The 22,811-nt window shown below is 45.9% G+C and overlaps 1 protein-coding gene across 1 annotated transcript in view; it reads left to right on the forward strand.

The window, feature by feature from the left end:
* Positions 1–1,513: 1,513 nt before the first annotated feature.
* LOC146174187 (uncharacterized) overlaps positions 1,514–22,811 on the forward strand; it is a 28,756-nt gene continuing 7,458 nt past the window's right edge. Inside the window, exon 1 of the mRNA XM_084585345.1 lies at positions 1,514–1,567. Within this exon, the coding sequence (XP_084441471.1) occupies positions 1,514–1,567 (54 nt within the window). The remainder of the gene's footprint in view (positions 1,568–22,811) is intronic.

Raw genomic sequence — 22,811 nt, forward strand, 5'->3', positions numbered from 1 at the left:
TTTGGCGGAATTAACCTGTAGCTACAAGAAAGCCAACATTGGCAGCTTCAAAACAACATAGCGGAGTCGTAAAAGCTCAAGAACTATTTATTTGTAAGTGCAATGTGGCATATTTGGCGCCTGACTGTCACCGGTGGCTCGACCTTACCAAACAAGCCCATTTGCTGGGTCGAAGCGCCTACAGAAAGCCGGTTCTCTAGTAACGTTGCAATGCCCTTTGCCTTGGCAGATCTTGCCTTGGCAAATATGTCTTGAAGTCCTAGAACACTGGCTCAAGTGACTAATACGGCTCTACTTCCTTTCTCTCACATATGTTTATATAAGAAGCCTTCCTTCGTCTCCACTGCATCGCTGTCGCAAATGTGAAGGGGAAGTAAAAGTGTTTTCAATCTATACGGCTGCTCCGCAACAAGGACCCTGCTAGTCTCATCTTGCTAATCAACATTCCGTGTTCTTCTTGTTGCAGGCCGAGGTTGCAACTACTACATGTATCAAGGGAAGCTCCCGCTTCGTTTTCGGTTATATCTTCAATGGGTGATGTGCTACAGGCAATGGTTTTTATTGGAATAGTCGCGGTAGTGTAGCCGAGGTCCTGTGCAGATTTAACATTGTTTGATTGTTGCTAGGAGTTTATCTTCATCCAGCTGCGCCTTGTTTGAAAACGCTTATATTGTCTTAGTCATCCGCAACTTAGTGTTTTCGGTTACAGCTGAACCCTGAGAATAATCCATGTTTCGTGGTATTTGTAGTGTTCCTCAGAGCCGGTAACGAAACGCCTGCCAATTTTGATCTTCAGCTCCTCTCCAATTCATGGGTGGGGAACTGAGAACGATGAGGCAAAATTTAGTTTTAATTTGAACAGCAACATTAAGAAATAACAGATTTATGTGGAAGCACGCATCTCTAATTTTATTTTAACACCCTCAAAGTCTCTTCTCCAGAGCAAGGTGGGTTTCTAATTTCCACCCTCTTAAGCTGGACAAAACTGTGCCGCCTTGGCCTGAAGAGTCCATGTACGGCCCGCAAACGACAGCCACCAAAAAGCTGGGGAGAGAACTTCGGTATTCCAACCATGATGTTTGGGCTAACGATCAGCGCCTTTCGTAAGTTTTTGTTGGTCCAGGAATATGGCGTGGTGCGAAGAAAGTATTATCGGCACATTCCTTTAATTGGTGATAGGCTTACAATGCTAGCCAAGAAGTTTGGGTATTCCTTCATGTCCTGAAATATGTCGACTTGCACTCTTGGCTATATCACGCGTACTAATAATGTGTTCATAAGCACATTCATGTCGTCACTCCTGACAACAAGTAACCTTTGCAATTACCTCCTCGTCTTATCCAAAACCAGATTAGAGCGTCAGCGAATCACAGCCTGGACTGGCAAAAATGATTATTACATTTGAACAAGCTTATCTCTTTCTCTTGTTGTCTTATGCTCATTGCTGCGCACGCGGCAAATGCTGGGTGTAGAAGAAAAGAACAAAAACTACCTCGTACGCTGTGCCGTCAAAATGCCGCTGCCAAGGTTCAACATGACTGCGGCCAACATGAGGTCCTTTGTGAAGGTGGGACGCGTCGTCATCATAGCCTTGGCGCTGATCGACATCGCACTGCTGTACTACTACCGGTCATCTACCACCTGACCACGTCAGAAACACAACAGCTTTGCAACGGAAACAACGCAACACTGCTGCGACTCTCAAAGTGACTTTTCTACGAGGTGTGCATTCTCCGCAGCTGTATTTAGTGTTTTTGACAATACGAAGAGCTCCTGGTTGGCTCCGCGTTCGGTAGACAGTGCCTAGCTAGTGAAGAATTCTATCGTGCAGAATAATCAAAGTGCTGTGCGCTGAGTACTGTTCACTTGGTCAGGGTACTGGCTCTAAACAAAGACGGGATGTGGTAAAGGAAAACCAAGGACACCATGTCTTCCACTGTAAAGCGCCGACTTGTCATACACGATGAACTGACTGCAGGAGTACAAGTCGGGAGTGGTCTTCAGTATGCTACCGATTGTGTTGTACACCGTTTAGCACCGACGGGTGGTTTTGTGACCAAAGTTTCTTCTCACGATAGGACTGAGCTGACCAGCATAACGCTTCCACTCTACCAGCTATAAAACAGCAATCTTACGAATAACGTGGGCACCAGTCTTGAATTTTATTTACGGCTCAGATGCAAAAGGAAACGTTTGGTTATGAAAATGCTTTTAAAATAAGGTAAAATGCTTCAAGAAAACAGCAGCATCTTTTTATTAGTAATATCGCATCAGTTCCCTGTGTTGCACTATTCAGTCATTACCGCCTTGTTGTGACTGATGTATACGCCTACACTATAGGCAAAAACAAAATGCACCTACCCAAGCAGCACGCCGTCAATGGACCGCCAATGGTCCAATATTGGGATATATTGGTCCCAATATTGGTCAATATTGGCGTCTGATTGGGGCGCACAAAGAGCCAAGATATATGCCAACCAATTTGATTGGCTCTCCTATCATAACCAGTATTGGCATACTACCTTGTTTACTGGCATTCAACGGCACTCAATGGCTACTCAGTATCTTCCACCCAAGCTCACTCACTGGTTGTTATATCACGGCCATCCCGCCAAGCTCACTGGCCATCCAATATCTTGTATCCATGCTTATTCACTGGATATTCACAACTGGTATCCAGCCAGATTTACCGGCTATCCAATATTTCCAATCCAATCTTGCCCACTGGTTTTGCATTATTGGCATCCAGCCAGAGCAATTGGCAATCCGGCACCACGGCTATTGCTTTTTCGTGCTATGACTAATAGGGAACTGCAAATTCATCCCCTACTTATGCAGTGCCGATATTTTTCATACAGCTTTTTATTTAAATAAAGCATGCTGAGAATATCCATGCACAGAAAATAATTCACTTGAAAGGTTCACTGCATGGTGATTTATTAGGTTTGCACGTGTTACAGGGCATGTAAACATTTAGGCAGAACTCTTAGACTTCAGTGCTCCTCCTGTTTTTGCGTCCCTTGGCAAGGTGTTCTCAGGTCCCAGGTTGGAGGAAGGCACTGAGTTCATCGCAGCTTCTTTTGTGGTCGGTTGTAGCGGCAGCAGCTCAATGCAGCCTTTAAAGATATGGACTTGAGTAGCGTGCATAATCATGTATTTCCTTTTGCAGATGGCACCTGGAAATAAAAGCAACATTCATAAATCCCAATAAGACCGAAAAAATTTGGAATGTGGAAGTACAGCTAGACCGTGGAGTAAAAATGCAAAATAAAGCACCACCTGTTGGCCCTCAGACAACTTTTTTGTCTGGTTTACTCAGGTTTAAATAAGCTGCATACTCGGTGAGGTCAGCCATATTAATCTGGTTGCACTGGTTGCGACATCTGGCAGTGCACGGCTTCCCATGTGGATGTGTTGTTGATGCTGGAAACATAAACCAAAATTATATTTGCCGTTATCTATTCGTTAAACGGTAGTCAGTGCTTGCCCCCCTATACTTGTAGTGCCATTGTGATCGAACACTTGTATAAGAAAGACGTCGTCATAACTGGAAGCTTCAAATCAATAGCTTTCCTTTGAATAGTTTTCGTTAGAATAAATTGCCGCAAGAACTAAAAAGAAACTACAAAGGAAAAAACAGACGCAAAAAATGGCAGTCGCACTCCGACCGCGGCTGCTAAATTTAGTGTGCACCGCATCATTACTGCAAACAGAAATATTAAATATTAAATATTAAATATTTAATATTAAATATTCGCTCGCAACTAAAAATCATGTCCCAGAAAGCTCAACTTAACTCTGAGTTTTGAATATATTATGTAAATGAAACTGATCACTTCAGACACACAATACACGCGCGATAAAGTTGTAACCTGAAAATCACACAAAACACGCGTCATGTTTTATAGGACCACGTTTTTCTTTTGCAATACAAATTGGCCACCTCTGCGCAGTAAATTTTGTCATTGTGACCAGAGTTTAATCATACAAAATAATGCGCTGAAAATACAGTTCAGAATTGACTGGCGTGGTGCGGTCGAAATAAATGGCTTTCCGTTCTCGCAAGCATATCGGTTATTGACATGATGATCAAGGGTTGCAACATACAGCACCAAATCATGCAAAAAAAAAGGTATCTTACCGTACGGCTAGCGCAGATTCCCAGACCTCAGTTGCAACAATCCAAAATGAATGTTGCCACGCAAAACACATCACAGTGATCTGATGATTTATTACACCTGGTAAGAAAAAGTAGCGATATTACAACGAGACAAAGCAAGAAATAATCTCAGAAAGCTCAGTTATGAACAAACAACTTAAAATGCTGGTGGTACTCACAGTTATCCTCTTTCAGGCATGGTCATTGAAACCAATTGGAACTTTCACAATGCTTGGTTTTTCGGTTCTGCTGTCCAAAGCTGCGGGAGCTGGAGCAGCTCGAGCGGGTGGGGATTGTGTGGCTGGCCGGACGCCTCTGAATCAGCCGCTTGTGTCGAGTTTCGAGGCACGGTTGGAAGGGGGCAGAAGGGTCGTTGTGTTTTCACTCTCTCTCTCGAAGCTCGAAAGGCGGTGAGAGAAATGAAAGAGGTCACGTAGGACCGCGCGAGCCCAGAAGGCTGCCGGCCAAGAAAGTTGGCTCCCCCCACCCCTCCCCAAGTCCCATCTCCCCTTCCCCCGGACGCCAAGAGTGCCGCGACATTAGGCCGGTATAACCCGCCTCCGGTATCCCCCCCTCTCCCCCAAGCATATCCCACAGATCCTAGAAGAAGAAGTTGGCGGGAAGGAAGGGAAGAGTGCGGGGGAGTAGAGTGGGGGCATTGTGAGCAACCCATGCCTAGCCGGGAAGAAAGAAAGGGCAGTGAAAGTCGCTGCCCTTCCGCGATGACTGCTTCACGGGGAGAAAAGGCTACAAGTTGTGAAGTTGAAAGTGGTTTGGAAAATTGCTTTAGTCAAGGCCCTCGGTCGGATAGGCGACGAAAGGACGAGAGAATGGAAACCATATGTTCTTTGCGCCAAGCTTGGGAGGAGGAATGCCCATTTTTGTCCTCGGGTTCGCTAAAATAACGAGAAGTGCGTTCGTAGCTCTTTGGTCGCCTCGACTGTTGGCTCGGTAACGTTTTCAGTGGCACGATAATTTCGCTACATTTTTTTTTTTGTTTATGCAAAATGCGTTTTACCTATGTGTTTCAGTAACAATCACATACGTAAAACAATCTTCAGTTTTCACGGAAGCGTTCTTGGTTCGAACAAATGGACATATTTGTTTACTAAAGATGGCACACAGGTTCATGACGGAGTGCTCTTGAAACGTCATGACGCGCAACTGAGCGATGCAGCAGCCCGTATACTTGCTGTATTCCTATTAAGGAAAAGAAAAGCGAAAACGACCATAACTTTGGGTACTTCAAGGTTAAAATTCCCATGTTATTATTTTTTTTTTCAAATCAGCTCGATGTTTAGAGCAAGAAAAAATCCGCATAGAACTAAGCGTGAGCATATAAAGCATCAAGAAATACAAAATACTCGACGAGCTAATACCTGAAGAACTAAATTGGCAGTAAAGAAAGAATAGAAAGAAAGCGAGGGTTAACATTGAAACTATATCTACGAGCTTGGGACAAGGTGTAGTCCTCAGAAAGAAGCGTGGTAAAATCATCTTTCAGCCCGCGGAAGCTGTGCTTGTCAAAGCGGCAGAATATTACAGAGAGGAAACCTAATTCTCAATCATGTGTTAAATTCTTCGAGAGTGGTGCTCTCTAAAAATGCCCCAAAACTGCCTAAATAACGCACTCGCATTACTTTTAATATATATGAATTGTCATTAACTACCTGGTTGACACGATGGGATAGAATTGTTTAGTTCTCTGGAGGGAAACGCCTTCGGTGCGGTGATTATATGGTTGGATAATAAGGCAATGAATGTTTGAAGAATAGTTTCTGAACAATGCTTAGGAGAACGCTGTCAAACGCTGTCGTCAAATGCATCATTATGAGCCATATATATCGCAGCTTTCGAACACAAATAACTTCCGTAAAGAACATCGTTATTATGCAATTTCAATTTTGTTACCATATATGCTGGCGACACATGTGCGCGCATTCATTACAGTGTAGGTAATTGTTTTAAATTTTTATTTTTTTTTCGTTTGCCTTGCCCCATGCAGTGCTGTTGATATTTATATTATCTTTTACATGTACACATCTTTTTGGCAGTGTGCGATTTACGTCGCATTAGAATACAAACCATTCCAGGACAGTTCAGATTTCTTTTCTTGTCAAGTGAATTAGCTAAACATAGTGTAGAATATATGCCGCTTGTATTTTTTTTTAGCTGAAATATTTTATGCGCTGCTGCACCGATGGCCCAAGAACAGCTAGTACTGAGGCGTGGTATAGTCGGTGCTTATGCTGAATGCCGGAAACAGCTAGGGTAATGGCGAATCATGCAGTGCGTGTTTGATTGGCTAGCGCGATTGATCTCTCCCACCTCTGCTATCGCTTGAACATGTTGGGTTTCTTTCCATCACGTAAAAAAAGGCGGAAATAATGATGCTACGCGTGCGTGTTTCCAATCATGGACAAACTTTTACAGGATGGGGATTCACCGGATATATTCGATTGTTTCATCGTTTACTATCCAAACGTAACCCCTGGTATTTGTTCAAGCGACACACACGTTCTGTTCTGTTCTTTGCATTTGAGTACCTTGCGTTTCTTGACTGCGCAGGATTTTTTTTTTCGCGGACACGCATCTAATTAACTTTTGCTTGTCAGATCAGATATGTGTGCTCGAGCGTGCGCGTATGCTTGTGCACTCGTATGCGTGTAAATAGGCCCGTGGAACGAAATCCCGTGCGCAAGAGTTGTGCGCGAGATGTGTTCGGGATCTGTGCATAGGATCTGTGCATTGATGTGTCAATCACTTTCAATCCTCCTGATCTGACGAGATCAGAAAAACAAATCGTCTCCACCGGAAATCGAATTCCTAGCCTAGTTAACGCTTTAACCAACTGCGCTAAACCCTGGATCTCGAAGCTAGCACCATATACAATTTTCCTTGTCTACCGTGAGGATAGCGACGAGAATGACGCTGCAATTAGTGATAATGAGAATGATGACAGTATCAATGATACTGACGCTGCGTTTAGTTGATAACGATAATGATACGTGATGCACCGTATGCAGTAGCATTAATCTCGCCTTCGCAAATTTCTGCAGTGCAGATTCCACGTGCTGTCAGAATTTTTTCAACACTTGGCTAAAGTTTGGAACACTATCTGTGTTAGCTACGTCCACGCGTGATCGACATCCGGCCCTCTAGTCTGCAGGAATTGTCTCGAAGATATTATATGCGGAATTTTACATAACAATTAACATAATTTTACATAACAATAACTATATATTCTACATTTTCCGTGATGGGTACTTCTGTGCATTTTGTCTGGTCAGCTCAGTCAAAGAATTTGAGGACAATTTATACATTAATGCCAATAAACATTGTTTATATGTTGGCCCAAATAACGTACGGTGTATGAATATCTTCTACAGTTGAACGTAAACTGACATCCGGGCCAGCGAAAAATTTGGTTGGGACGAAATTAACCCAAAAACACTGTCATATTGGGATACAAGCATTAGAAATGTCTGTGTCAGTCAGAGCTGCTTCTGCTGTTTTTTTAGCGCCGCCGCAGCCTGAAATGTGCAAAGGTGGCCAGCCATCAAAGCTCGTTAGACAATATCGACCACTAGAAACCATGATATATACAATGTTGGGATGCCATCAAAGCTGATGGGACAATATTGACCAATCTATGTCAAGATATATGCAATGTCGACAAGCCGTCCATATTGGCAGAACATTATTGCCCAACCTATACCTTTAGGGTGCAATGCTGTCTAGCCATCACAGTCCATCGAAAAATATTGAACAATATAATGCATATGTATACATTGTTGGCAGGCCGCCATGACAGGCGGGTCACTATTGACCAATATATGCCATGATTTATTTATTGCTGACAAGACAACCATAATGGCCGGACAATATTAACCTATTATTGCCATTATATGTGCAATGCTGGCCAGCCATCAGACCTCATTAGGCAATATTGACTGCTATAATCCAAGATATATACAATGTTAGGATGCCACCAAAGCTGGTGGGGCAATATTGACCAATGTATGTCAAGATATATTCAATGTTGACGAGGCAACCATAATGGCCGGACAATAATAGCCAAGCTATGCCATGATATGTGCAATGCTGGCCAGCCATCAAGGCTCATTAGACAATATCGGCCACTAGAAACCAAGATATTACAATGTTAGGAAGCCGCCAAAGTTGGTTGGACATTATTGACCCCTGTATGCCTAGATATATTCAATATTGAGAAGTCGTTGTTATTGACCGGGCAATATTTACCAAGTTATACCACGGTGTGGAAGATATCGGCAAATCATTGCAGCTGGTTGGCCAATAATGACCAGGCTACCTCATTGTGTATACAATAATGGCAAGCTGTTCAATATGAATGGGCATTATTGACCGCTGTTAGCCGGTTGAATGCCAATAACGGATATGGGTGAAGTTCACTGGGCGAATAATGATTATGATATAGCGTGGCTGCACATTATTGGTAGCTCAATGGCACCATTGGGCCACTTGTGGGCCAGTAATCCCCAATCAATCCCCATTATTGGGCCATGAAATGTGCTGCCTGGGTAATGGCAGTTTTCGCTGCACTGTCATCAGCCACCAAACATAAATATTATTTGCCACGACTAATTCTTTATGGCTCATGCTCAATATAGTTAGTGCAATAAAGCAGTAAGTACTTTCGCTAGCAACTCTAACTTTATTTCAACAAACCAGGCATTAACAAAAATGCCAGCCCCAATTGAAAAGGACTTCCAAGCGCTTGTGAATGCCGCTGTGCTCATTGGTACGCCCTAGATATATTTTCGTTTCCGTGAAGCAGAGAAAACGTTCCATCATCCGCGATAGTATGTGAAGACAATTTACCGTATAGCATGGAGGCAATTTTAAATACAGTTAACCCTAGGGTAGTCTTTACGTTTCAGTTCAGTTCAGTAGTTCAGTCGTGTCCGACTCTTCGTGACCCTATGGACCATATCACGCCACGCTTTTCGGTCTCACTATCTTCCTAACTTCACATAACCTCATTTGCAGCGCTTATAGGATGCCATCTAACCATCCCGTTCGCTGCTTACCCTTTCTCCGGCGACCCTCAACCTTTTCCAACATCGAATCTTTCTCCAGCGGCTCTTCTCTTCTCATCGGATGACCAAAGTAGCTGAGCTTTAACTTTAGAATTTCACCCTCCAATGAGCAGTCCGGGTTTATGGTCGAAAATATCGACTGATTTGATCTTCTGGCAATCCAAGGATCTCAAGAGTCTCCGCCAGCACCACAATTTAAACGCGTCAATTCTTCGGCGGTCAGCCTTTTGCACAATCCTACTCTCGCATCCATACATCACAACTGGAAATACCGTAGCACGAGTTATACGGATCTTGGTTGGCAGACTAATGTCTCTGCTCTTTACTAGGCAGTCAAGACTAACCATGGCTCTTTTTCCCAGAAGCAGGAGTCTCCTAATTTCTTGGCTGCAGTCTCCTTCCGGAGTAATGTTGGAGCCCAAGAAGGGAAAATCTGTTACAGCTTCCATTTCTTGTCCCTTGATGCCCCAGGACTTGATAGGGTAAGACGCCATGATCTTTGTCTTTTTAATGTTCAGTTTAAGCACAAACTTCTCACTCTCTTCTTGTACGCGCATCTAAAGTGCCTTGAGTTTCACTTCACTTTCTGCCATTAAAGTGGTATCATCCGCATATCTAAGGTTGTTGATAATTTTTCCAGCAATCTTCACTCCAGCTGAAGACTCGTCCAGACCGGCCTTCCTCATGATGCACTCTGCATATAGGTTAAATAGGCAAGGCGACAGTATGCAGCCTTGTCTCACTTCTTTCTCAATCGGAAACCAATCAGTAAGACTATGTCCAGTTCTGACTGTGGCCTCTTGCCCTTCATTCAGGTTCCTGAGGAGACAGATGATGTTAATTGGAACTCCCATCTTTCGCAGAGCTTGCCACAATCTGCTGTCATCTACTCAGTCAAACGCTTTCGCATAATAAATAAAGCAGAAGTAGATGGGTTTCTGGAACTCTTGCTTTTTTCATGATCCAGCGAAGGTTGGCAATCTGGTCTCTAGTTTCTCTGCCCTTGAGAAACCCAGCTTGCACGTCCGGAAGTTGGGTTTAGCAGCTATGAAAGCAGTTACCATTTAGTTGCATAGAAAGTGGAGAGCAGGAAACGTGAGTTGGCAGCGTATGTCCAAATTCATGCGAAAAACAATTTCCCCCAGCAGGGTAGGTAGGGTACAAGAGATGTTCTTATTTACCCGTATATAATATAAAAAGTCATATATATATATATATATATATATATATATATATATATATATATATATATATATATATATATATATATATATATATATATATATTGTTACGGACGAGTAACGAAGAAGCAGGCAGTGGCGCGCGTAGGAACGCTCGCACTAGGCCTGCTAATATATTTTTTAAACGTCATATCACGACCATCGAGCATCATCTCTTTGTTCTCTGTTCTGTTTTCATCGGCTTGCCGCCACGTAACATTTGGTTGGAGGTGCGAGGTACTTCATCATGACCCTATCATGCTGGTGCGGAGCTTCGGTACCCTGCGATTTCTTGCGCCGTCGACAAAAGGTTAGGAGGCATCGCATGGCTGTTCCCCAGCCTGCCGGAAACCAGCAAGACCTTGCCGTTTTTTCTCCCTGTCCCCACGCCCCGACCACAAGACACGACGAAGGAGAGACTGACCCGAAGACGCCATACATGACCACAAGACACAAGGAGAGACCCGAACCACCATATGTGTGACTCGACTGATGTGATGTGCTGACCAGCGACCCCCCGACCCAAGACATGTACCGCTACACTTGAAGACATCATCCCCTGCTTATGCCATGCGGTTCGTACCCTGGCCTCTACCATCGAGTCGTGGCAACGTATGGCCTGAGAATGTCCTAGGCCAAGGGTCATCGGGAATCATCGTGCCGTTGCGCCGTTATATTCTTCCTTCTTTCTCTTCTTCTTCATGCATCCAGACATGCCCATCACCATGCCATGGAATCATCAACATCGGTAAACTTCCTCGTCCACGATCGGGACGATTGCTCGGTGGTCCCGGGTCATGTTACCGACGAGCAACAAAGAAGAAGCGGGGAGTGGCGCGGGCAAGAGCGCTCGCGCTAGGCCCGCTAACATATTCTGTTAACGTCATCTCACGATCATCGAGCATCTTCGCTCTGTTCTCTGTTCTCCTGTTTTCATCGGCTTGCCGCCACTTAACAATATATTGTCAGGGATGCGCACAGAAGAGGAGAAGGAAGTGCAAAAAGAGGCTCTCCGGAATAGAGAAAGAAGAAGAAGAAGCTCACCATCTGTTATTTGCACATCAGGCTAAGGTGCAGAATCGCTCTGTAAATAGACCCTAACAGTGTGGTGGAAGGTGCTGCAAAGATCACCACGGATTCCTCTCTACCGCGTTCGAGCCGACGACTCGCTGGGCTTCCCCCTTTGACCACCACAATGATCCAGGACGGCGACGCACGGCAGCCAGGTCCAGTGGCACCCGTATGGCAGCATTACCGTGAGCCGCGGACCTTTTCTGGCAAGGCTGGCGAAGATGTGGATGAGTGGCTCGCCAATTACCAGCGGGTGAGCAAGTACAATCGCTGGGATGCCACTGTAATGCTGGCAAATGTTGTTTTTTTCTTAGACTCCACAGCCCTGACATGGTTTGAGAACCATGAAGCGTCTCTAACGAGCTGGGATCGTTTTGAAGAGGAGATTCGAAATTGTTTCGGGGATACCACGGCAAAACGGAAATGTGCTGAGCAGACTTTATTCAAGCGAGCCCAAGGGCCTGGTGAAACATGCACAATGTACATAGAAGAGGCCCTAAAACTCTGCAAAGCGGTGAATCCGAGCATGTCTGACGAAGACAGAGTTGGCCACCTCTTAAAGGGCATCGCGGTGGATGTATATAACTTTTTAATTACAAAAGAAAACAGATTCTCCCGCGGCCGTGATCAAGCACTGTCGTACATTCGAAACTTTACAGTTGCGTCGCATAACCCCGAAATTCGGCCGTCTGCCGAACGTGACCACTGTTGCAAGCGTGGATTCTCACGAGCATTCACATGAGCCTCCGAATTTGGCAGATATGATTCGCCAAATTGTCCGTGATGAGCTCTCCCGCCATCAAGATGTGAACCGCAGTGCAATCCCCTGTGATAGCTGCTCCCTGCAGGCAGCTCCCATCCAGCGCTCTTCTTGGTGTTCTACCGCTCCTCCTCCCGTCCGTGACCACCGAAACCACTCATATGGCCCTGCTCCCCTAGCTCGTTCCCACTACAGGGCGCCACCTCCTCCGCAACAACCCCAGCGGCTGGACTTTGCTGATCGCTGCGATCCTGTTACCGTGGGCTATTATTTGGACCGTGCTCGTGAACCACCCGTCGTTTACCGCTGTGGTATGCTTGGCCACACATCCAGATTCTGCCGCCGCCGGAACCCGCCACCACGCTACCAGCGCCAATGGACAAATCGCCGTTCTACTGTGAGCCCAGAAGTCCATGACCCGACCTATCCCCCTCCTTCGGGCTCCTACCGCTACGTACCACCACGCAACGACTCGCCAGTTTCTGATCGCAGCCTGACTCCTCCTGCCCGCCGCTCCCGACAATCGCCTTCTCCCCGCCGTTCTTCTCCGCCCCCGGGAAACTAGCGTGTGCGGCCGATGGAGGTGCGGTCGCCAGGTCATCGATATTGCCAATTCCTCTACCGGTCGTTATGCTCAAGAACCGCTTGGAAGTGTCAGTGGATGTTTTTTGTGTTATGGCCATAGTGGATACTGGTGCTACAGTTTCCGTGATGAGCTTAGATTTTAAGAACCGTCTCGGCCGCAAAATTATGTTTGGCTGGGATAGAACTGTCATATTTCGAGGTGTAGGGGGAGAATCGTTGGTTCTGCTTGGTATTTGTTATGTAAATGTAGCGATGGCTGGACACGAGTTTAGAACTGAATTTACGGTGCTCCCTCGCTCTACGTACGACGTTATTCTAGGAGTTGACTTTTTACAGCAGTGTGGCGCAACTCTCGACTTCAACAGTGGCGAGATATCAATAAGCCCCAGCCTTCGATCGGCCCTCATAGAAGAATCGCCGCGGGCGGTCCAAGTGTTTTCTGTCTTCGAAGATACCGTCGTTCCGGCGATGTCCGCCATCTTCGTCCCAGTTGTGTCTTCGGGTGCGGTTCCCAATGCCTTCGACGCTCTGGTGGAACCCACTTCCCTTTCCGGTGCCAAAAAGAGTGTGTTGGTGCCCCGCAGCGTTGTTCGAGTGAACGAGGGCCGTACCACGCTTTGGACTGTCAAACATACCAATGAACCCGCCGTATTGCCGCGTGGTTTGAAACTCGCCGACTTTGAAGAACGCCTTTCTATGCACATCGCCGCATTCAGTGAAGGCGTTGCTCGTTCAACTAGACGTCCCGATCATGCTGATTCCCAGTTTAAGTCTATGATAAATGAATCGCTACCCACCAACGACCAGCGAATATTGATGGAGGTTCTTATGAAACATGCGGACGTGTTCGACTTTGCTCGAGATCAGCCCCCACCGATTCCGCCTTCCTGCACCCATCACATGATCGACACTGGATCTGCACACCCGATTAGACAGACACCATACCGTGTTTCACCTTCAGAACGTAAGATAATTGACGAACAGGTCCGTGATATGATGCAAAGAGGAATCATTCAGGAATCATCTAGCCCATGGGCCGCCCCTGTGATTCTCGTGAAAAAGAAAGATGGCACCTGGCGATTTTGTGTCGACTATCGCCGCCTTAATACTGTCACCAAGAAGGATGTTTACCCGCTCCCACGTGTTGATGATGCCATTGACTGCCTCCATTCAGCTTCCTACTTTTCATCTGTTGATTTACGGTCCGGATACTGGCAGATACCGATGCATCTGAAAGACAAGGAGAAGACGGCATTCGTGACTCCCGATGGGTTATATGAATTTAACGTGATGCCTTTCGGCCTATGCAACGTTCCGGCTACCTTTGAAAGATTTATGGACACTCTTTTGCGTGGTCTGAAGTGGCAAATTTGCATGTGTTACCTAGATGACGTAGTGATTTTTGGGATGACCTTCGCCGAGCATAACAGCCGTTTAGCTGTGGTCCTTAACTGCATGGAGAAAGCGGGTCTCGTGCTGAACTCGAAGAAGTGCCGCTTCGGTGAACGCCAGATCGTTGTGCTTGGGCATTTGGTTGACAAATACGGTGTTAGGCCTGACCCACAGAAGATTGAAGCTGTCAGCTGCGTCAAAGAGCCCAAGTCTGTGAAAGAACTCAGGAGCTTCCTGGGACTTTGCTCTTACTTTCGACGCTTCATCCCTTAATTTGCTGACGTAGCCTACCCCCTCACATGCCTCTTGCAGAAAGATATTCCTTTCAAGTGGACTCCTGAATGTGATTCTGCGTTTCGCCAGCTCAAGTTTCATCTTACCTCGCGGCCCATACTGCGTCATTTCAGCCCGAAAGCTCCCACTGAACTCCACACTAACGCAAGTGGCATCGGCGTGGGTGCTGTGCTCATAAAACGGCATGACGGAAACCAACACGTTGTCGCTTACGCAAGTCGCACCCTTAGCAAGTCTGAACGCAACTATACCGTGACGGAGCAAGAGTGCCTTGCCGTCATTTTTGGCGTACAGCGGTTTCGCTCGTACCTTTATGGACGTTCCTTTACAGTCATCACCGATCATCATCCGCTTTGCTGGCTGGTGAATCTACGCGACCCCTGCGGTCGGTTGGCCCGCTGGGCATTACGCCTTCAGGAGTTCAACTTTACAGTGTCGTACAAAAGTGGCCGCCAACACGCCGACGCTGACTGCCTCTCGCGGCTGCCTCTCGCAACTACCCTCTGCGATGACAACTTTGACGACTATCTTGCCGCCGTTTCCGTACAATTTCCGGATATTGCCACTTTCCAGCGAGAACAACGAAAAGATCAAGACTTGGTAGCACTTTTTAAAAAAGCTCGTGATCCGGCATCTGCGAACCCTTTCTGCATTCGCGATGGTTTGCTGTATCGAAAAAATTACTCGTCTGGCGGTGCACGCTTTCTGCTAGTCGTTCCGGCTAGCCTCTATTCCTCTGTTCTACACTCTATGCACGATGACGTTACAGCTGGGCACTTGGGGTTTGCCAGGACTCTTACGCGCATTAAGGAACGTTTCTACTGGCCAAATATGCGTCGAACGACTCAGCGTTACGTGAACTCCTTCGTGCAGTGCCAGCGGTTCAAGCTCCCCACGACTTCTCCGCCGGACCACTTACATCCGGTGACACCACCGACCACACCATATGAGCAAGTGGGTGTTGACCTCATAGGCCCGTTTCCCCGCTCGTCCAAAGGCAATCGCTGGGTCATCATGTGCGTTGATCATCTCACGCGTTACTGTGAAACTGCCGCCATCCCTTCAGCCACCGCCGTTGACGTCTCGTTCTTTCATCTTCACGCTGTCGTCCTCCGTCATGGACCTCCTCGTGTAATTATCAGTAACCGAGGCCGGCAGTTTACGGCAGATGTTGTGGAACAGCTTCTGCGCTATTGTACTTGCCAGTTGCGTCACTCTACGCCGTACCATCCCCAAACAAATGGCCTCGTCGAACGTACAAACCGGACACTGACAAACATGCTTGCGATGTATGTTGACTCGCGGCACAAGAACTGGGATGACGTGCTTCCCTTCATTACTTACGCCTATAACACCTCAAAGCATGAGACAACTTCTTATAGTCCATTTTTCCTCCTCTACGCCCGTCCGCCTCGACGTACTCTTGACACCATTTTGCCGTTCTCTCTCGACACCGAGCCGTCTGTTTCGAGCACTCTCTGCCGCGCTGAAGAGGCTCGTTGGGTCGCCCGATTACGCACTCTGGCCTCGCAGGACCGCTTTAAGCAGTGCTACGATCGTGGGCATCAGGGTGTCTCTTACCTTCCCGGCGACTTAGTGTGGCTCTGGACACCTCTCTGCAATCGTGGTTTGTCCCAGAAGCTGTTGTCGCACTACACAGGCCCATTTATTGTGCTCAAACGCATCAACGAGTTGAATTACGTCGTGTCTCGCCAATGTTTCCACGGTCGCCACTCTCGGAAAACACAGGTAGTTCATGTCGCAAGAATGAAGCGCTGCCACTCTGCTCGGGACTCTGACAGCCCAGGGGCTTCGTCTGCCAAGGGGGAAATGTCAGGGATGCGCACAGAAGAGGAGAAGGAAGTGCAAAAAGAGGCTCTCCGGAATAGAGAAAGAAGAAGAAGAAGCTCACCATCTGTTATTTAGCACATCAGGCTAAGGTGCAGAATCGCTCTGTAAATAAACCCTAACAATAATATATATATATATATATATATATATATATATATATATATATATATTGATTGTTGGTGGGGTTTAACGTCCCAAAGCGACTCAGGCTATGAGAGACGCATATATATATATATAGAACTGAGGGGATGAGAACTGATAATAAAATGTAGGTATGAAGCTCCAAGATTTAAAAACATTAGGGTAGATTTATTTGAATGTTTCGCTCAGCAAGCTTTATTTGTCAAGAATAAACTTACAGAAGGTTACCCTCCCTGTGAAGAGTTGGTTTCTAAAAAACTTTTAAGCCGATCAACCTGCATATGCTCCGCCTAAAACATACTACGAATCAGAGGAGGTCATGTTGCCACATGCACTATAAATTCTGCTTAATTATTAGAATTAAAACTGTACACCCGAATCTTCTATCTGGAAAGATTTAGGGCAACGCACGCTCTTGGTAAACGCACTGGTTAAAATGCCTTGAAATTCTGATGTCGAAATGTTTAGGCATCATAGGTGGTCCCCCTTAACCATTCGGAGGAAATGAGCGAAGCGAAGACAACACTGCAAGAAGAAAAAGAAGATTCCAACCACCAAAGGTTTCCCTTTTTCATTGATTACTATTTGTATTACCTTAAAATTTTCGCAAATAATTTTATCACCTCTTATTTCTAATTAATAGGTTGTATACAACATAGTCTATTTCGACATAATGAATTTTATTCTAACACATGCACTGAATTCAGGCCAATCCCCCCCCTCTGTGTATACGTTGTGTTTATGTGTTGTATGCACCGAGATGAAAAAAAGGAGAAGAAGCTACGTGTCGGTAACGATCCCTTAGAGCTGACATAAGCATTTAATTCACTGGATGCCGCAACATTTGGAGGGTCACAGTATAGTACAGCTTTTTCCCGTTGTCAGCAAGTGCCAACGTCTTATTTACTGGTTGCTCAGAGCGCTCGAACCAAGAATACGGCAAAGGTTTCTTCAACGGAGATAACGGCATGACGAACTCAATGCTGAAAATCAGCAAGACTCGCAAGAGGCTCATCTTGCGTATTGGACCAGTAATCATCATAGCGCTCACCACCATTGACATCCTGCTGATCTACTTCTACACTACACGGAAGCGTTGAACACTGAACGCGAATGCTGCGTCTTTGTGGACAGATGCGGGATGAGAACAGTGAACAGAAGGAATCGGTGACCAGAGAGAATGCTCGGAAATTGTGAGAGTGCTTCTATTTGCTGATCGCGCAGTGTTTCCAAGAATCGTGGCGGCAAGATGGCGCGTAGTGAAGCTGAGTCATTTGTGCAGAAAGAACAACATGCGACCCTTCTATATGCAGCGTGCTGTCTCTGAATGTCTGAGAGGTGTGGAAACCCTTGTTTCCATGTATGGCTACATTTCCTATCAATGTTTGATGCACGAGCACTTTTTCACACCATGACGATTGATTGCATGATTGATCCTTGGAATTTTAAGGCCGAAGTTGGTAACATTAGGGTTTAAACCCATGCAAAGATGCTTAATAATTTATTCCCTCCACACTGTCTGTTTTATTGTATTGGTATAATGTAGTTGACTCTTGCTAAATTCACACCCTTTAATGGAATAAATAAAAGCGCCAACACGTGCTGCGGGTTCAAGCCAAGAAACGCTCATAACTTGAAAGGAATTATCGTGTATCTTACGAGGTCATAAATAAAACGTTTTTGCCAGTCGTCTCCATGTCAGAGCTAGGGCTTCAGCAGAAGCACATTTTGATGCAACTAATCCGTAAACATAATTAGTGTGATTTATACAACACGTTAATATGCCTATGTTGGTAACATAGCGCTCTGTGACCTGCAACTCGTCATAAAGCACCAGAACCCTTAACACTAACTAGATAGTGATTTAATATGGCCTTTTCTACTTTATATATATTCAGGAATGATATTAGTTTGCCAAAATTATGAACTGTTAAGCAGCAAAAAAAATTGAATTATCTCAAATGCTTACTGTCGATGGATGGATGGATGGATGGATGGAAAAACTTTATTTTCGTCAGAGAGCATGTGTGGACGATTCCGTGTTAGATGGCCATCAACCCATGGCTGACGGCGACCTGGGTGGCCCACTCCAAGGCCCTGGTCTGGACGACCGGGTCTGAGCTGGCCAACACGGCCTCCACGAAACCCATAAGCCATCGTCATCCTCGTACTGCTGGTCGGAGGCCTCTCCCTACCAGTTAACCCGGTCCTATGCTAGCTCCATCCACTTCACCCATGTGAACGTCTTAACCTCATCCGCCCACTTTCTGCCGACCCCTGCTGCGCGTTCCTTCTCTTAGAATTCAATTTGTTGCTTTAAGCGACCACCAGTTGTCCTGCCTTGTCACTGCATGCCTGTCCATGCCCATTTCTTCTTGATTTCACACTCAAATGTTATTATCCCGAGTTAGTCCTGAGATCTACTCCGCATGCTTCCTATCTGAACTTTATTCCTACCATTTTGCGCTCCATAGCCCTCTGTTCGTTCCTCAACTTGATTAGAACCCTTTTCGTTAGCCTTCACGTTTCAGCCCCATACGTGAGCACAGGTAAGATGCAACTGCTATATAATCTCATATTGAGTGGTACCGGTAAGCTGCTAGGCATATTCAGCAAGTACTTGCCAAACGCACTCCATCCTAATCTTATTATCCTAGTTATGTCTCTTTCATGATCCACACCTGCGATTACTACCTATTTTGGTCACGAACAATAAGGCTGAAATGCGCCTTCTTACAGTCCAGCTTACTCGGACAAATCGGGAAAGCAAAAATATTTGCAGGGGCTGGCAGTTTTTTCTTCGATATTTTTTTTCCATGTTTTGCGCTGTTTTCTATTATGCTTTGCGGCAAGTTTTTGCAGCCCGCACTTTAAATTGCAAAATAAAGAGGTGTAGATGAAACTTAATTACTACTGGTGAAGCACAAAAGGTAAGGAGGCGGTGTCGAAGCAAGGAAGGTGTCTTCAAGGGATTTATCTCAAGCTGAAGATACGAGTCGGCCAGAAGAGGGATTGGGTAGGCGCGTATTGATCGGGAGAATTAATGTTGGAAATGCTGCTTCCTACCGCGCTCCTTCTGAGTCGTCCCACGAAGTCTAGTTAAGAAGTGCTTGAGATTGGGCTAGTTGGAACATCTTCTCACAAATGCTGCGCTGCTTAGTTGTCCGTGTACAACTAAGCAGCGCAGCATTGGTGAGAACACGAAGTCTAGCCCCGCTGTAGACTGGGCCGCATGGCACCAATCTATAGTTAATGTTTTGTCATTGACGGTGATTCGGCTGGCTGGGTGGAGCCAGACTACATTGCGTTTGTGCTCCCTAAGCCCGCAGTGCATGCATTATGGAGTAAACTTTATATGATGAATTCACTGAATACTTCCCCCCCCAAAAAAATCATCACATGATATGTTTTTCCTCCTAGTCGTCAATTTTGTGAAGAAAGAGTGATCTTTATTAATAGAGGAGAAAAACGGCGTGCTCACGTGAACGTTTTCTTGCTGGCGTACTGTTTCACAATGAATATTTGTCTAGCTGCTTGCCTTTTATTAATGACTCTGGCATTTAAATCATGCTGGATGTTGTCATGGCTGTTGAACTGTTTTCAATCAAAGTGATCCCGGGAAGCAATAGAGAGATAAGAGGAGCATACGGATGAGATAGGTCGAAACGAAAAGGAAAATTTGGACGGCGCAGACACATACAGGCCCACATTACGACGCCGGCGAAGCATAATGAAGAGCAATGGCTGTTGCACATATTTGAAGCAAATTACCGTTTGATTTGTAAGGTTTAAAATCCTAAAGCAACTCAAGATATGCGTTGAGGCTGGGGTGGAGGAATACAGAAATTTTGGCAATCTTGGATGCTTTAACTCGCACTCAACGCACAGCACACGGACGCCACTATGTTTCGACTCCATCGAAAGGCATCCACAGGTGGTCGGGTTCGAAGCCTGGTGCTTCGGAACAGTAGTAGAGCATTTTAACCACTGCGCTGACATGGCGGGGCTGAAGCAAATAACGCTCCGTCCGCTGTGTACACAAGTTTGTGCATTTTCCCCCTAGTCTTATTTGTGAGAAATATGTCAGACCTCGCCCAGCTTTAAACGCAAATAAATCCTATTTATTTTAGTGGAAAAAACTTTTTTCAACCGTTGAGGGCAGAGGCAGCGTGAATCACGAAATTTTCGTGTAAGAAACAAAGTGACATTCTAAACATAATCAAGTACATACGTTAATAATTCAGTTCTTAGAACCCTAACACTTTTGCAAAGCTCCGAATATATATCTTAGGTGCAAAATTAAAACAAAAAGCTTTAGGAGGGAACAAATATTTGCTTTTGCACTAAGAGCAACTGCGCTGAAGACAGGCGTTGAACAGTGAAAACATTTCTGCTTTGTAATATTTTATGTGTGTTTTGTTTTATTGAGTTTTTTCGTCCTGCTCCTTCTTAAATATTCGCTTCACGTTAGCTTCATCGTTGTCTCCTTCGTCACCTTGTCGTCATCATCGGACATAGTAGCCATTGCCACGTGCCAGTATTCTATAGCATGCTAAAGTGAGCTGTGCGTTGGGACGATCAGCAGCCATCAGTACCCGAGCTCAGTTTCTGATTCGCGCAGCAGTATCTTTTGAAGCATCGCAACCTGCAAGAAGAAATCTGCAGTATGGTGTTGTGGCTTCGTCGGGTGAGTTGATTCGTATTGCAGCCAGCCACTTCCGTTTGTGCCGACCACGAACCTTCATTGGCCGATGGCAAACCTCTAGCTTTCCTACGTAAACAGACGTCTTTTCTGTATGATCTCTTTGACGACTAAAGCACTGCCGCATGTTGTGTTCTACGTGGCAGAAGCATGCTTCACGCACAAGCAGCTCTTAAATGTTTCTTACGTATGACGTCAAAATTTAGGCCCTAGAATGCGTATTTTGGTGCTGCATGACAAAATATACTACTCATGTAATCGTATAGTAAGGTTCTATCTATACCATAGTGAAGGGAAGTTGGTCAATAGTAGCACGAGCGTGGCTAATAGGGAACCCAAACTCTTTTGTCTGCGCGACTGCAGCGCACTCCTCCCCTAGTGGCAAATTTCTGCGGGGCTTGTTGGGCGTGACGCTGCCACAATGTCTTGGCTGACCGTACAACGCGGGCTGTGCGCGCTTTCTGCCTCTCCCTTGAACCGCGGCGGTGGCAAGCAGACACTAGGCGACTTCACCGCGAACGAAATATGTTCGGTTTAGTTTGGTTTGGTTTGTGGGGTTTAAAACGTCCCAAAGCGACTCAGGCTATGAGAGACGCTGTAGTAGAGACTCCGGAAATTTTTACTACCTGGGGTTCTTTAACGTGCGCTGACATCGCACAGCACACGGGCGCCTTGCTTTTCGCCTCCATCGAAAAGCGCCGAATATGTTCGTCGGTGAGCAAGTTTGCGATGCGCGAAGCGGCGTCGCGGCTCTCTAAAAGCAGGGATGCGTCTTGCTTTGCTTGCTTGCTTGCCTTGTGTCTAGCTTTCCTCAGATGACGAATTCTACTGGCTTGTGTGTTTTGCAGTGACACTCTATATAGGTGGCGGGAATGGCATATGCAGGTAAAATATTGACACAGTAGGTCAGGACACTATCGAAGTAACGAGAAAGTAATAGGAATTATACATCACCGGTGCCAGCAAAGGAGAGAACGCCAGTGCTCCTTCGATATACACTTTCCACGTACTCGGCTGCAGTAAACCAGCAGCTCATACAATTTCAGGGGCGAAAGTCGCAGATGCCATCTCAAATACTATATTCTGTCGTACACATGGAAAAGCAAGCAGTGCAGCTCGGCAATTTAAAACCTTTGCACTTCGTAGGCCTTGGCGTGACCATGCAAAAGCGGTGCAATTTCGCAGCGTACCAAAGCAATGCCATGTTAGATGTTTTTTGAGCCGCATTGGAGGGCTCGAATGAGTAGATGTTTCTTAAAAGACTGACCTAGTAGGTTTAAATATGCTAACCAAGACCATAAGTTAAGGTAGCACCCGCTAAGAAAGCGCGGAATCTGTCTGAATGGCAATGCATCACCCCATTGCTTGGCCCTGAATGCAAAGAAGCCAGAGGCTGAGTAAGGCTTCAGCTTCAGCCAGTTGGACATAGCGTGGTGGCCACCGAGCAGGGAGGACCGAAATTTAGAGAAAACATTTAATAGGTTTGTGTATGTGACCAGCACTGAAACGAAGAACTTCGGCCTTCTTAGAGGGGTCCCTGTGGGCATGTCCCGAT

This window comes from Amblyomma maculatum, chromosome 11, assembly GCF_055883805.1.
Source record: "Amblyomma maculatum isolate TAMU_Amacu chromosome 11, ASM5588380v1, whole genome shotgun sequence".
NCBI classification, from domain to species: Eukaryota; Metazoa; Arthropoda; class Arachnida; order Ixodida; family Ixodidae; genus Amblyomma; species Amblyomma maculatum.